At 39.6% G+C, this 14,903-nt stretch overlaps 1 protein-coding gene across 4 annotated transcripts in view; it reads left to right on the top strand.

Moving 5' to 3' along the window:
* The window catches only part of WDR19 (WD repeat domain 19), a 46,724-nt gene that overhangs the window by 27,086 nt on the left and 4,735 nt on the right, over positions 1–14,903 (top strand). For 2 of the 4 annotated variants that reach the window (XM_042807597.1, XM_042807599.1), the window contains 10 exons: positions 15–161; positions 550–674; positions 2,049–2,161; positions 3,053–3,121; positions 4,949–5,026; positions 5,788–5,796; positions 8,516–8,612; positions 11,458–11,582; positions 12,206–12,287; positions 12,914–13,064. In XM_042807597.1, coding sequence (XP_042663531.1) covers positions 15–161; positions 550–674; positions 2,049–2,161; positions 3,053–3,121; positions 4,949–5,026; positions 5,788–5,796; positions 8,516–8,612; positions 11,458–11,582; positions 12,206–12,287; positions 12,914–13,064 — 996 coding nt within the window. The remainder of the gene's footprint in view (positions 1–14; positions 162–549; positions 675–2,048; positions 2,162–3,052; positions 3,122–4,948; positions 5,027–5,787; positions 5,797–8,515; positions 8,613–11,457; positions 11,583–12,205; positions 12,288–12,913; positions 13,065–14,903) is intronic. The other 2 variants (XR_006166995.1, XM_042807598.1) reach the window with 2 other exon arrangements.

Raw genomic sequence — 14,903 nt, 5'->3', positions numbered from 1 at the left:
CAATTATTTTGCAGGTACAAGGAAGCTGTGATAGCTTATGAGCATGCAAAACAATGGGACAGTGTAATTCGACTGCATTTGGATCACCTTAATAATCCTGAAAAGGCCGTTAATATTGTGAGAGAAACACAGTCTCTTGATGGAGCAAAGATGGTGGCCAGGTAACAATCATATATGATGCAGGTTAAAAAAAAGGGGGTGACAAAGGCCATACCTATTGGAAGTTGGTGTGGCTTGCTAGTGTATAAGATTGTTTATTGGTACTTGGCCAGTGACTGTGTACTTCAGTTTATTGATTTGAGCTCTAAAACTTGGATAGCTAAGCAGGTACTGATTTTTCTTTTTTTTAAACCTTCTGATTAAAATTATATTAACCTGAAGTAATTTATACTAAGTTAATTGTAGTAACCTATTTAAAATAATCAAGATATAAAATAATTCAGAAATGTATCATATTTGTATGCCACAAATTATGCTGTATTCCTAAAACATTTGGTGTATTCATTATGCTAATTAGTACTAAGATATTAATTTGTTCATTCTGATTAGATTCTTTCTGCAGCTTGGTGACTATGGTTCTGCCATCCAGTTCCTGGTCATGTCCAAGTGCAATAATGAAGCTTTCACATTAGCTCAACAACACAACAAGATGGAGATTTATGCTGATATCATCAGTGAGTACTCCAGGTTAATAGTTTGCTTGCAATATGTTTTACTGTTCTTCTAATTGATTTAGGCCAATTTGAAATCATAAGACAACGGGTATGAAGTTTTGCTTGCAGCCTTTTCCATTTCCACTTGATACAGACAGATTTGGCAGCCTGTGTCTAATTCAATTTCACAAGCTAGGCTTTGCTTTCAGCTTAGGTATCGCTCTTGGTCTTTGTTCTAGCTTGTTTTCAAGTCTTGCCTGTGATAGAGCTTTTCCTGTTTATCCTTAGAGATAAAGCATTTGTCTAGACTATTCTCTCGTGTCTGTTGAGGAATCTTGGACCTTGATATATGTAGTACTGCGTTTCCAAAACTGAGAATTTTACTGGTACAATTCTTGATTTTTATCCCCTCTTTTCCTTTTTTCATGGTTTCAGCTCTTTTCTTACATATGCATGTCACTTGTGTTTCCTTTTTTTCCCCCTTCATGGCCTCCTCTTGTCTCAGTGGGAGACAAAAAGGAGACCTTATTGAGAAGCTGATTTTTATCTCAGGCCATCAAGTCAGTCAGCATCCACCTTGTTGATTTGCAATAAATTTTATATTTTTCACCTCTCTCGGGCACTATTCCTTGTGGAAACAGTTCCACATACATACCTACCAAATTATCTCATGTTTTCAATTAATCTCTTAGTTTAAAAAATTTATTCTTGTTATGAAGGTTATATAAACTTGGTAACAGCTAGCTTGGTGATGTATTGTTGCAGCTGCTTCTTAAGGTGGCCACTATTGTTCTGCTGTTCCTTACGCTTTCTTCCTTCTATCCAAATAGATGTCTTAAACTGTAATCTAAGTGGGTGCAAAAAGGGTTTAGAACTAACTTTGGAGTAGTGGCTGTCTTTGTTTTAGTACAGTAGAATGGAGTCTTCGTTAGAAGACTAAGTAGTATTCCCTGCTACCACATGGTTACATTGGTCCTGGTAGTCTTGCAATGTGCAATACAGATATACTCACATATTCTTAAACCGTGAAAATAATTCAGGTGATAATCACATAATCACTTGCTGTGTTGTATTGTTGCCAAGATAGAATGGAAAAAATCATTAGTAAGCCATTTTATTATGTCTGTTAAAAAAACAAAGATCCCATTATGGTGTAAAACCTATGGAAACAATTATTTCACTGCATTATTAGCTCCTGGTGTCTGACATTTAGTGAGATTAAATAGGAAAAAAAAATGTATAAAACATAATTTGAGCCTAGCTGGCTTTGCGTTTTTTTGAATGTCAATAGAAAAAAAACCCTGTAGAATAGGAATTTGTTCTTTCAGTAGGGCCTCTATCTTGCTTAATAAGAATACTCAATACTCTGCTATCAATGCTATCTATCTGTTGCAGGTTCTGAAAGTACTACCAATGAAGATTATCAGAGCATCGCACTGTATTTTGAAGGAGAAAAGAAACATTTTCAGGCGGGAAAATTTTTCTTGCTGTGTGGTCAATATGGACGGGTCAGTACTTAAAGGATAAAACAAGGATAGTTAAACATTCATAGAAACTGTTCAAAATACAGTACTTCAAAATGAGGGAAGTTCATAGTGGACCTTAGCTGCCTTAACTGATGACATAGTGATATTTTTTAAAAATGTAAAAAACATAAGTAAACTATTTACGTTTACACTTCCCTACATTGTATGCTGTGAATTATACACTGCCATCCATGTAACTTTTTCATAGCAGTAGAGTCTCCAGGTAGATCAGTCATATACTGTTCTCAACGAATCTCTAAATGTCATGAAAACACAAGTAGAATTTATTTATATTTCATTAGCTTGACCAATGAAAACTTGGTTGCTGACTAATTAATTCAGTTAATACTGTAGCATGCCCTAACTTAAAGCTTTTTTTTAAAAAAAGGAAATATGTAAATTGAACTATGTCAGTCAACACACTACTTTTTGATCATCTACAAATCAGTGAACTAGTGCTTATTAAATGTTTGACTTCTTTATACTGAACACATACCAAAAAAATATTACTGATTTTTGCAAATTACAACCATTGTAGGTGACCACTCCTTCAGCTGAGGCATAAGGGGAGTCCAGTGGCACATTAATCATTAATTTCTTCTTACCATATTGCTGTGAACATCTTTCACAGTTGGATGAAGGTATACACCAGAATTTGGCAAAGACTCAACTGTTCTTTCTTGAAGGAGTGTCTGTAAGAGCAGCTGCTACCTCTGTAGTGTATGTGGTTACCCTTATGGCTGTAAAATACAGTCAGGATAAGCATCCAGCGTGCCATTTGTCTGTCAAAATGCAGAGAGAAATAACCTGATAAAAATTAGGAAAATGTTAATTTCATGTCTCACTTTTGACTTTTCTTCTGTATCATTTTAGGCGTTAAAGCACTTTATGAAAAGTCCAAGCACAGAAGATAACTTGGCTATAGAAATGGCAATTGAAACAGTAAGCAACTTAGATAAAACAAAAATTCTTACTCTTTTCAAGAAGTTTACCTTCAGTATTGTGACATTTTCCTAGCATCAGTGAGTGTGTTTGGACAGATTGCAAATAGAAGGAAAACTGTGTCAGTAAAGGTGATATCTAAGCATTAAATAAAAGTAGAATAAGTTAATACTGACACCAGAGGAGAACGTGTTCTCAGTCTGCAGAGGAAGGTTTATAAATTCATTCAGATTTTTGTGGTTGTGCGTGAAGAGACACCTGAATTTGGAATTTTCTTTTTTAACAATATCCATATACAATTTTTCAATTTTGCTGATTTTTCCAGTCTGCACTCCATGGTTAGAGAAGTCAATATGCCTCCATTGTAGCTTTCTGTCACAGAATCACAGGATGGTTCAGATTAGAAGGAACCTCTGGAGGTCATCTGATCCAACCCCCCTGCTCAAGCAGGGCCGCCTAGAGCCTGTTGCCCAGGACTATGTGCAGACAACTTTTGATTATCTCCAAGGATGGAGACTCCACAACCTCTTTGGGCAACTTGTGCCAGTGCTTGGTCACCCTCAGAGTGAAAAAGTGTTTCATGATGTTCAGATGGAACCTCCTGTGTTTCAGCTGGTGCCAGTTGCCTCTAAAAACCAGTGGTGCCAAGCCACTAAAGACAACCTAGCTCTGTCCTCTCTGTGCCCTTCCCTCATGTATTTATATAATTGACAAGATCCCCCCCTGAGCCTTCTCTTCTCCAGCCTCACCATTAAGCCAGTTTTCAGTCCACCTCACTGCTCATCCAGCCTGTATTTCATCAGCTTCTCTATGAGGATGTTATGGGAGACAGTGTCAAAAGCCTTTCTGAAGTCAAGGTAGACAATATCCACTGCTCTCAACTTCTACTATCAGACAGAAAACCAACTGTAGCATCACCCTTACTAGTTACCTTTTGGTTTTCTTCCTTATTACTTATAAGAATCTTTTCCATCCCTAAAAAAAAAGAATTCTGGGATGAAGCAATGTTTGCTTAGTTATTTTGTGCATAATCTCAAAAATTCTGTAGTCACCAGGTCTCTCACTCATGGTGCACCTCAGTACATGTGAACCTACTCTGTTTCTTGAGATTCCCTTCTGGACTACGTAAGCTGGAAACCTGCCTAAGCCGGCCCACTGCCAGCTGCCATCTAAGCATCTCCTGCAACTTTCACTTTCTGTCATCATGCTCGGACTGCGTCTGTTCCCTTGAATAACCCATAGCTTTGAAAACCTTGTTAGGTATCACTAGAGCTGTTTCAAGTTTTTAAACAGTAGACTTGATTCTGCTTAGAACAAGCACAGCCTCTCTTGAGGCCTTCCATTTCAGGGAGCTGTTGGCAGGGCTTGTAAGACTGAAGTTTGAGGTGTCTGATTCTTTCCTCTGTATCTGGATGTTTCAGCCCAAAGACTATTACTGCAGCTGTACCATACGTATCCTTGTGGAACCTCAACATCTCAGACACGTTTTTGAGACTGTTTCTTCCACTGGCCAAATAGTGCTGGCTCTGTTCTAGTGACCAACACTGAATATTCCTCCGAGGCACAAATTGTCCTGGGTTGATAGACATAACTTTGTGACAGCGGGCTTCAGCTCGTGGTCCCTAGATTCAGATGCCTTCCCAGCACTGAAGCTGACTGAAACAGTTGATGCTGGTAGAGACCTACTTAGTTATAATCCCTGACATAACACATTAGAAAATAAGTATGAGCTACTGCACATCAAAGCTGATGAACCAAGTAATTGTCTGGACAATGAGTAAGTATTTTTCCTTTCATATCATAATTTCTTCTGTCTTTATTTAATAGGTGGGACGGGCAAAAGATGAAGCCTTAACAAATCAGCTGATAGACTATCTCATGGGAGAAAGTGATGGCATGCCCAAGGTACTGTATTTTTATCACTGCTGTTGCATCACATTGCTGTGCTACAAGACTACTCCTAATATTACAGGTGTGGTTTATGATTCTGTTGGAAGATTAGAAATTCTAGCTCTTTCCTCTTTGTATGGTGCGTAGAGATTAAGGGTTTGATATTTTAGACTTGTAGACACACTGGACAGTTGATGGCCAAGCCAACTTTCCTTTTATAAAATTTAATTTAAAAAAAAAAAAAAAAAAAAGAGGCAACAAACCAAAACCCAAACCTTCTATCTCTTTAATATATACCTGTAATTTGAAATGTGAACATTAGTAAAATTACGAGAGAAGAAAAATGTAGTGAAACAAATTAAATTCAACTGCAAGAGACCAGAAAAGAATGAAGTTGTTGGAGGCATTAGATTAAAACTCTGTGCAGCATCAGTGTAAGCAAAAGTAATTCCATTTTTATGCTGAAAGTTGGATGGACAGAAACTGTAGCATCCAGTCTCTCTTCTAAGATGCTAGAAAGATCTTGCCAGAAGATTTTTCTGAGAGCAGCCTAGCCATCTGGTTGAAAGAAGTGCATAGAACTGGATAAGGGAAGTGAGCTATGATACGGTCTCCATAGTGAAGAGATTCTAAAGGTTTTAGAAAACACTTAGGAATTTTGTGAATGCCATAATTGCCATATTTAACATTGTTTTGAACTTCAATGTAGAGCTTGCTTTTCCTTGTTTAAAAGCTGTCTCTTGTTCTTCCGAATGCCTTAATCCAATCTGCCATAGTCTGTCTCAGTGAGTAACAAAATTTTACTTTATGAAATCATGCATATTTGTTTTACTTAAAAACAATTCATCTTTATTATGCTATAGAGACTGTTTTTGAAATTATCGAGCAAATGGGGTTGTTTTTAGAGGATAGCAGCTTTTATGTGGGGGTATTTTTGTAAAGCTGAAAGTAAAAGTGAATTAAAGTAGCCGTGCAGCAGAAACTTGCTAATCCTTTCAAGCATTGGTCTTCCGATCATCACTCACAGCAGCCTGCTTGCTTTAAGTCTTTCATAGCCAGCAATTAGGTGGCATTTTAATCAAGCACCACATTATCAAAATTATTATGCTTACCAAAATTTTGCTACACTATTGTCTGACTAATTATAATCTATTTCTTAAATGTGTTACGATGTCAGCTATTCTATTGGTTAACTTTAGCATGTAAAGAATCTCAATTTGGCATGTGTGTTCTTTAGTAACTCTTCAGGGGGTGTTAGCTAGCACGGTTCTGCTGTTTTCTGTGTGCATATTTTCTAAGTACCTGTGTTTTAATAAAGCAAAACTAAATTATAATCATGGCTATCTAATATTAAGATCGGTTAGACTGCAGTAATAAATTTTTCCAAAGACCTTAGGAAATGTGTTGTCAGTTGAAAATTCGTTGCTGCAATTTTTGCTTTTAAAATGGCTGGCTTTAAAGGTAAGAACATGAAAGTAAAACATTAGACTAATTTTTCTTAAATGCCTTGTATTTTTATATTTTTTTCTACATATGGCTGCCATGTAAGTCATTTAAATATATTATTTAAGTAAAATATAGTTAGGGACATGGCAAATACCAAGAGCACTGGTCCCTGCTGGGACAGGATCGTTCTCTTGCTGCTGGAGAAATAGAAGCAGCCTGGATGGAGAAGTGCAGCCTCCTGCTGTCGTCAGTGGAATTGCCATCTGTGGTCATTAGGAGGTGCCAGAAGTTGGGAAGAATTACATCATAGCCTACCATTCATAATGATTTTGGGGTTTTTTCATTCAGGGAATAGCAATTTTCCCTTTTAAGGCAGTTTACGGTGGATAAATAACAGCCACTAATATAAATAATTGTGGTTACTTTATTATCCAGATGACTATTTCATTATCGTTAAGTTATGGTTCTTAAGATGTTTGACCTTTTGATCATGTGTTACTTAAAATTTGGCTCCATCATTAGTTTAAAAATAATTACTTTTGGTCACTTAATGTTTTTCCTCATATTGCAAGTTAAAAAGAAGAATTTGACTTGCCCTTTTTCCATCTGTATGCCAGTCTTTCTCTCTTGCTTTTATTTCTGTGATTTTTTTCATTATTTTTTTCCTTGCCTCTCAAGTAGGGATTTAATCTCTGCAGTCATCTTCTTTATAAGAAAATGTCTTTATATCTTTCATATTTTTGCTCCTTTGAATTTCTGCTTTTTTTCTATGTGCTTGAGACTTACACACAAAACCCACATGGTATTCTAGAGAACAGCACAACATTGATTGGTACAATTATTTTAAATAATTTTTTATACCATTTTAACATAGACAACACACTGTAAATGTTTGGGTTTACTACTAATATTGCAAAATTAATTGGTTTACTAAGCTGTCTATGAAGTTACCAGCGTCTTTTTTTTTTTTCCCTGATTTGTATATTAAAGTTGGAACCATACCATTATACAGGATATTTCAGCTTAACTTAATCTTGATTTACTAGGTAAAAAATTGTTGTGCACAGGCTTTACTTTTTATTGATCCCATTTAGAAATCACTGCTAACGATATAAAATAGTGACACCAACCCAGTTGGTTGTTTTCACTAATAGTTCCTTTTCATCATAAGCAAGGTCATTTTATTTTAACTGTATTTTTAGGAACAACATCTTTTGAGGATTTTCTCAAAATCCTTATGAAAGACCAATTATCTTTTCTCTTGTTGATTTTTTTTTTTTTTTTTTTTTTTTGCTAGTCTGCTAGAAATTTGAGTACACTTCACAAAAATAGAACTTGTTTGGTTTTTTTCAATACTGCCACCTTGGTTTTTTAAAGTTTTGTTTTTAAATTATTTCACCAATTTTCCCGCTGTTGGATTGCCAGTTCTGGGGTGAACCCTTTGCTCCATTTGCCATTCTTGTGTCATGTAATATATCAAAAGTACATGGTACAGCAAATTATAAATTTTGTGCATTTTGTTAGCTGATTGTCCCCTGAATTTTCAGGTTTTCAGCTGTGCTGGATGTCTGCCGTCTGATCCCAGGACAGTACACACTGTAACGGCTGCATTGTGTCACCCTTACCCACACTGAGCCGTGTTTGCGTCTAGATCCGTAACACAATTTAAACATTTTGTTTTCTAAAGGAGTCCTTTGGTTCTTTGGTGACACCATAAGTGCCTACACGGCTGAAGTTGTCGCGTTTCCACCTGTACAACTCTCTCTGCGTGCCTAACGGTCGGCGGCTTTCTGCGTCAGTATCGACAGGGCTTGGCATCTCACGGCCACGATTCTGCCAGGGTGCTCAGCGCGGGTGTTTATCTGGCTGTCCTAGCAGCCAAAACTTCGAGGGGAACGTAGCATAGCTAAAGCATGTTGATATGAAGAGGTTTTCATGAAGCAAGCCAGCTTGTCTGCTTGTTTTGAAGAATGTGGTGGTGGGTTGGGCAAGTAACGAAAGAGAATACAGCAGTATGTATTCAGTTAGTATTAATTGCTTTTGTATGATTTAATTAAGGATGCCAAGTACCTATTCCGCTTATACATGGCACTAAAGCAATACAGAGAAGCTGCCAGAACTGCTATAATAATTGCCAGGGAGGAGCAGTGTTCAGGTAAGTCTCTTTTCTCTGATATGACACCTTTGCAGTATTTAGGGTACCATTGTTTATATAGGGTTACACTTAGAAAATATACATTATCAGTTCTTTTAATTATATTCGAGTTGAAGGTTTTAATTTGAAGTAGACTTTGTGAAGAGGTCGGGACTCATAGCTGTGTATTAAATACTGGAAAAAAAGAAAAGTGTGTAAAATTATCTGCATTCCCTATTACATTCAAGTAAACATAGTGACTAAGATTGCCTGCAACTTTTCTGCCTCTCACAGAATTGCAGTTTCTACATGCGGTTTCGGACTTGGATACTGATCCTTTAGTCTTCGTACATGATTTTTTTCAGTTGGAGATGTGCACAGGAGGTGATTTCTGTTGAAGGATCAGATACCTGCTTACTTAAGCCTTGTTTTCCTCTGTAATAAGTAGCTGAAGTTAGAAGTAGAAAAAAGTGATGAGGTGGGACAGGGCCAGAAGCAAAATAGCTGTTGCCTCCACTATTCACACTTCTCTGTAGCCATGGCAGCAGCCCCTACCATAACACTGCTTGCTTTTCATTTCAAGTAAGTTAAGAAAAATATCTATAAAAGAAAAATAGCAGTCTCAGGAACAGCCCAGGCAAATTAACGTTTATGGACTGTTCCTTAGCATTGGGCTAGGGAGTGGAAAATCACTTAAACCCTTGGTCGGCATGATCTTCCAATTCATCATAGCAGTGAATAATCATAGAATCACAGAATCACTTAAGTTGGGAAAGACCTTTAAGATCATTGAGTCCAACTGTAAACCTAACACTGCCAAGTCCACCACTGAGCCGTGTCCCTAAGAGCCAAATCCACACGTCTTTTAAATACCCCCAGGGATGGTGACTCCACCGCTTCCCTGGGCAGCCTGTTCCAGTGCCTGATAATCCTTTTAGTGAAGAAATTTTTTCTAATATCCAATCTAAACCTCCTTGGAGCAACTTGAGGCTGTTTCCTCTCATCCTGTCACTTGTTACTTGGGAGAAGAGACTGAGACACCCACCTCACTCCAACCTCCTTTCCGGTAGTTGGGAGAGAGCAATAAGATCTCCCCTCAGTCTCCTTTTATCCAGGCTAAAGAACCCCAGTTCCCTCAGCTGCTCCTCACCGGACTTGTGCTCTGGACCCTTCACCAGCTTCGCTGCCCTTCTTTGGGCACACCCCAGCACCTCAATGCCTTTCCCGTAGCGAGGGGCCCAAAACTGGACACAGGATTTGAGGTGCGGTCTCACCAGTGCCGAGTACAGAGGGACAATCCCGTCCCCAGTCCTGCTGGCCACACGATTTCTGACACAAGCCAGGATGCTCTTGGCCTTCTTGGCCACCTGGGCACACTGCTGGCTCACATTCAGCCGGCTGTCGACCAACACCCCCAGGTCCTTTTCCACCGGGCAGCTTTCCAGCCACTCTGCCCCAAGCCTCTAGCGTTGTGTGGGGTTGTTGTGACCCAAATGCAGGACCTGGCACTGAGCCTTGTCTTTCTGCTAATTATGTAGGCAGGAAATGTAAAGGCTCGAGGATTTAATTATTTACTAGCTTCTCTGAATCTCAAAACCTGTATTTAAAATGCAGTATCGCGTACTGCATTTCATATTCCCTAACAGTATAGATGTGTTCTGCAACACTGTAACAATAAGCACAGAATTTTTTTCATTAAAATCACAAATCTTGCAGTGACTTTCTTCCACAGAAGCACAGGTCTAGATTGTCCCCCTCTTCCTTCAGGAGATTTCAGTGAGTTTATTTCTGAAGTTTACATCAGTATAGTTAACTCCTTCCTCAGAAGTCAAACAGTTTGGTATTTGCCTTTGTGTATACCATTTTATGTGCAGTATTCCTTTAAGTTGGTTTTATGTAATCACGTGATTTTAAGACTGATCCTGTTACACTGAGCCTGGGAACGCAACATGAAAAATTAATGTTGTTTTCCAGCAACTAATTCTGGAGTGGTATTGAGCTACCTCACACAAAGTCCACTGGTTGGTTCAATTGTAGTGCGTAACAATGCATAACACATTGCTCTACAGAGCAAAAATTATTGCTGATAGAGAAGTATAAAGAGACAAAAAAGTTTGCTGAAGTAGCTGAATCTGAAATTTCCTTTAAACACCTCCAACTGCAAAGAGTATGACTTTCTTATACTCTAATAATGAAGTAAAACAAAAAAAAAAAAGCCAAAGCAATAACAAACAACTAGCTAAGTGCAGACTGTCCATATTAAGCACTGGTTGTTTTCAGCTACATTGCTCTTTTAATGAAATCCTGTGGTTCTGGACAATCCTTGATAGTAACCTTGAAGCAATATAACATAGTGAATTAACATTCAAATTTTAATTATCTCTCTGAAAGGTTTTGGGTTTGTTTGGTTGCAGAGGCAAGGAGTTGCCAAAGCAAATGATAAAGTAAAAGTATGTTAAATTCACGTTTAAAGAAGGGCTTTTGAATATCTGACACTGGAGAACAAAAAGAGGTAACATCTCTAAATGCTTCAAAAATACCTTTTCTCATCTTTATTGTGGAAGCAATGTACTGGATACAGCCCCTTCCATTTGTAAAGTTTCATTATATGAAATTGTCATCCCTATCTGTATTTTGCTACTGTTTAGATGACTCCTCAAACTATAAATTTTTTGTTTTATTCAACTCCCTGGCTGATACTGTTGAGGATACTGTGACAAGCAACTGCCTGTGACTGACTGTCCAAAGAAATATCCATGCAAAGGTTTTGCTCTGAGAATCAACACGACTTCCTAGTCAGCTTCCATATGTGTCATTAGCAAAGAAATTGTTACGAAAATTAAATTCAGTGTTGTTTGTTTTCAAGGAAACTACCGAAATGCGCATGATGTTCTTTTCAGTATGTATTCAGAGTTAAAGACCCAGAAGATTAAAATTCCTTCTGAGATGGCTACAAACCTTATGATTCTACACAGCTATATTTTAGTGAAGGTAATGAACTGAGAAACCGAATTTATGTGTAAGTTGCACAGCCTCGGATTTACTGAACTGTACATACGGATGCTCTGTGTACACCAAGTACTTTGACGTGTCAGTTGTATCTCAGAACCCAAGCGCGCGCTAAAAAGGACAATCCGCACATTTTGGTTGCTTCTGCCTCTTTGATTAGCGTATTCATTTCTTTTGCATTCATGCTTACAAATACGTTATGCCGCTAGCACTATCCTTAATTATTTATTATTCGTAGGCAGGCTGCTGCTTTTCTCTAAATGAAATTAAGCCGGGAGGCTCGAATGATTTCTGGTAGCCAGCGCAGGGCCGGTCAGGACAGCCGCTCCGCCTCCAGCCGGGCTCTGGCCGCCCTCTCTGCCGGCGGCGGCGAGGCAGGAGCGGACAGAGCGCGGGCTGAGGGCCGGGCAGGCTGCTCTGGGAGAGGGGCACTGCGAAGCCTCCGGGCCCTGCTCTAACACACGCCACGCCACGCCACGCCACGGGTTTGTGAGCGAGCCGCGGGTGTGCGGCTCCCCGGGGAGGGGGGGGGGGCTGCCAGGAGCGGGCTGCAGGGGTTGCTCTCTGAAAGCCGCAGTTAATTCAGGGTGTTTGTTGTGTTCCAGACTCACGTGAAACGCGGTGATCACATGAAGGGAGCCCGGATGCTTATACGTGTGGCCAACAACATCAGCAAGTTCCCATCACGTACGTGCCGACAGTATAGAAGAGCATGCTGTGCTCCGCGGGCAATTAATGAATGATTGCTGTCATTAACGGGACGCTGTCCTGCCGTGATCCTGCAGGGCACGTGGCCGAGTGTAAACACACCGTGTGCTCTGCCATCCTCCCCAGGATGGCGCTCCGATACACACAGGGCCTCCGGGGTGGGTTCCTCACCCCCCGCCACTGCGGTACCGAGCCGCCTGAACCGCACAGCAGCACTCCGGATCGCACGTGGTGAAGTGGTCGATGCCGTGACTTTATCACGTAATTTTAATCCATCTTCTTTTGAGAATATTGTTCTGGGTACGTGGAAAATGTAGACTGAAATGTAGACTTCAAGCAGTGCAAACAGGATTTGGGAGAAATGGTTCGAATCAAAACGTTGCTGCTGCCATGCTGAGCTTCAGGAATGCAAAGCAGCGAGAGGTGAAACCATGATTTTCTTTTACGTGGTTACAGGAATTGCAGAAATTGTGCAACTCTACCACGAGGAAGAAGAAAAATACTGTCATTTTTCATCAGTACCTCTCTAGCTGTATTAGCTCAAAGGCTTTCAACATTAATATTGGTAAATTAGTGTTTGACATCATTGTTTCGTTCTCTTACAGACATTGTGCCAATTTTGACTTCGGCTGTAATTGAGTGTCATAGAGCAGGATTGAAGAACTCAGCCTTCAATTTTGCTGCAATGCTGATGAGACCCGAGTATCGTAATAAAATAGATCTTAAATACAAAAAGAAAATTGAAGCAATGGTCAGGTGAGCAGCGTTAATGTACACAGTATCAAGGCTTTATTTGTCATTTTTGCTCATAAAGCCTACAGGCTTTATCCGGTTTTCACATTATTTCACCGTCTGAAATTTGGAAGGCAAAGAACTATTTCCCCCTTCTCTGAAAATTAAAGGCTCTTCTGTTCCCTTGGATGTGATAAACCTTAAAAGCAGCATGCATGTGAAATGCTCCCTAAGAAGCAGGAACGTTTTCCATCTTGTCCGTGCAGACGTGAGCGCAGCCACGCAGCTTTAGTTGTTCTCTAGTTGGGAATGTACATGCAAACTGCTCGCTACTACAGCATCGTGCTCTTCTGGGATTTAGACTACTGAGTAAGCGACTAAGATAAAAAAGAATGAAAGGACAAATAGAATAGATGAATTCTTAACATTTTCTTCCTTATCTGAAGTTCTGGTTTGGTAGACCCTCGCGTGGGTGAGTGTGTTAAGAGCAGGGCAAGCACAGGTAATGCTTTTCTTGCTTATTCTGCTAGCCTCTAACCATTTTGACTTGCTAGTCTATGGACTTGCTGAACCCACATGGGCATTTTGCGCGTTTATTAATTCTCTAAGCTTTCCATGAGGTTATCCAGTATTGCTGCTTGAAGCCGTGCGCATTTTTAGCAACAGATGACTCCTTCGACAAGATGTTCCATTGTGACAAGACTGGTCCCTAGCAAGTTTAAGGTGATGCCCTGTTGTTTTCCTCTTGGGAGAGATCTAGCTTTTTCTGTGTCACTTACGATTTTATAGACTTTCCCCCCCCCCCCCCCCCCCCCTCAGTCATATCTTTTCAGGATCTGAAGAGTCTCAGCTTACATAGCTGTTCTTTTATGGATACTGATCCATACGGTCTTTCCCTGAAACTCTTTTACAGGCTTTTTGGAGGAGGCAGGACCAAAGCTACACACTGTATTTAAGATGTGGACAACCCATGGGTTTATGTAGTAGCAGAGTGACTCTGTGTTCCACCCTCCTTAGACTGTTTTTAAAGCAAGCTGATGGTTTCATAGCATATATTAGAATTGCAAGATCCTCCTCCTAAGCCACAGCAGTTGCGAGTCCATCTTCTTATATGTGGAAACTTTCTTCCAGGAGGCCTTGCTTTGGCTTCTCCCCACCCTTGTATTTTCTTGTCACAAAGTTCTTCTGGAATTCTTTGAAGCTGGTTCTGGCCCCTGTCAGATGGCATATTATATACAAGCTGTGGCATCACGTTATTTTCACCTGTACTGTATGAGCAGCAGCAGGTCACCACAGGTACATCCTGTGAGAACTGTTTATCCTATTCCGTTTAGTATCTTTTAACCTTTTTTTTTTTTAATTCATGTAAAGTTCTTCCCTAGTACCTGCTTGTTAGTATTTCTAGAACATTCCAGTAAGCTTCTAAAATGGCATCAATGCTAAAAGCCATGTTGACTTGCTCTTAATGTATCACGTTTATCCATATCTCAGATCTTGTAAGTGGAGACAAGGGAACAGGCCATTGTGAGGGAAACGTCCGTGTCTAAAGAGAAATTTGTCTTTCTACAGAGTATTAAGATAATTGGGGAAGCCATCTAGGGTAAACATTAGAAGGGATGTATCCTCTTCATTGGAAAATACACTAAAAGTGATTCTAAGCTCTTCATCTGTAAGTGTTCCAGTGAAGACTAAATGTTAAGGTCCCATAAGGAATGTGAAAGGTCTCCTGCTGCTGCCCTTAACCCGGGAGCTGTGGTGTCTGGATCAGGACCATCCTTCTGACAGACATGTGGATGAACACAAGCCCCCAAGCTTGTGAAAGGCAGAGTTACAGGCTGTATAGTCCTGCCAGGTTTATTTCTT

The sequence above is a fragment of the Tyto alba genome, unplaced genomic scaffold, assembly GCF_018691265.1.
Source record: "Tyto alba isolate M040663 unplaced genomic scaffold, T.alba_DEE_v4.0 Super-Scaffold_6, whole genome shotgun sequence".
Taxonomy (NCBI): domain Eukaryota; kingdom Metazoa; phylum Chordata; class Aves; order Strigiformes; family Tytonidae; genus Tyto; species Tyto alba.
Note: the sequence above shows the minus strand (reverse complement) of the source record. Positions and strands in the feature narration are given on the sequence as shown.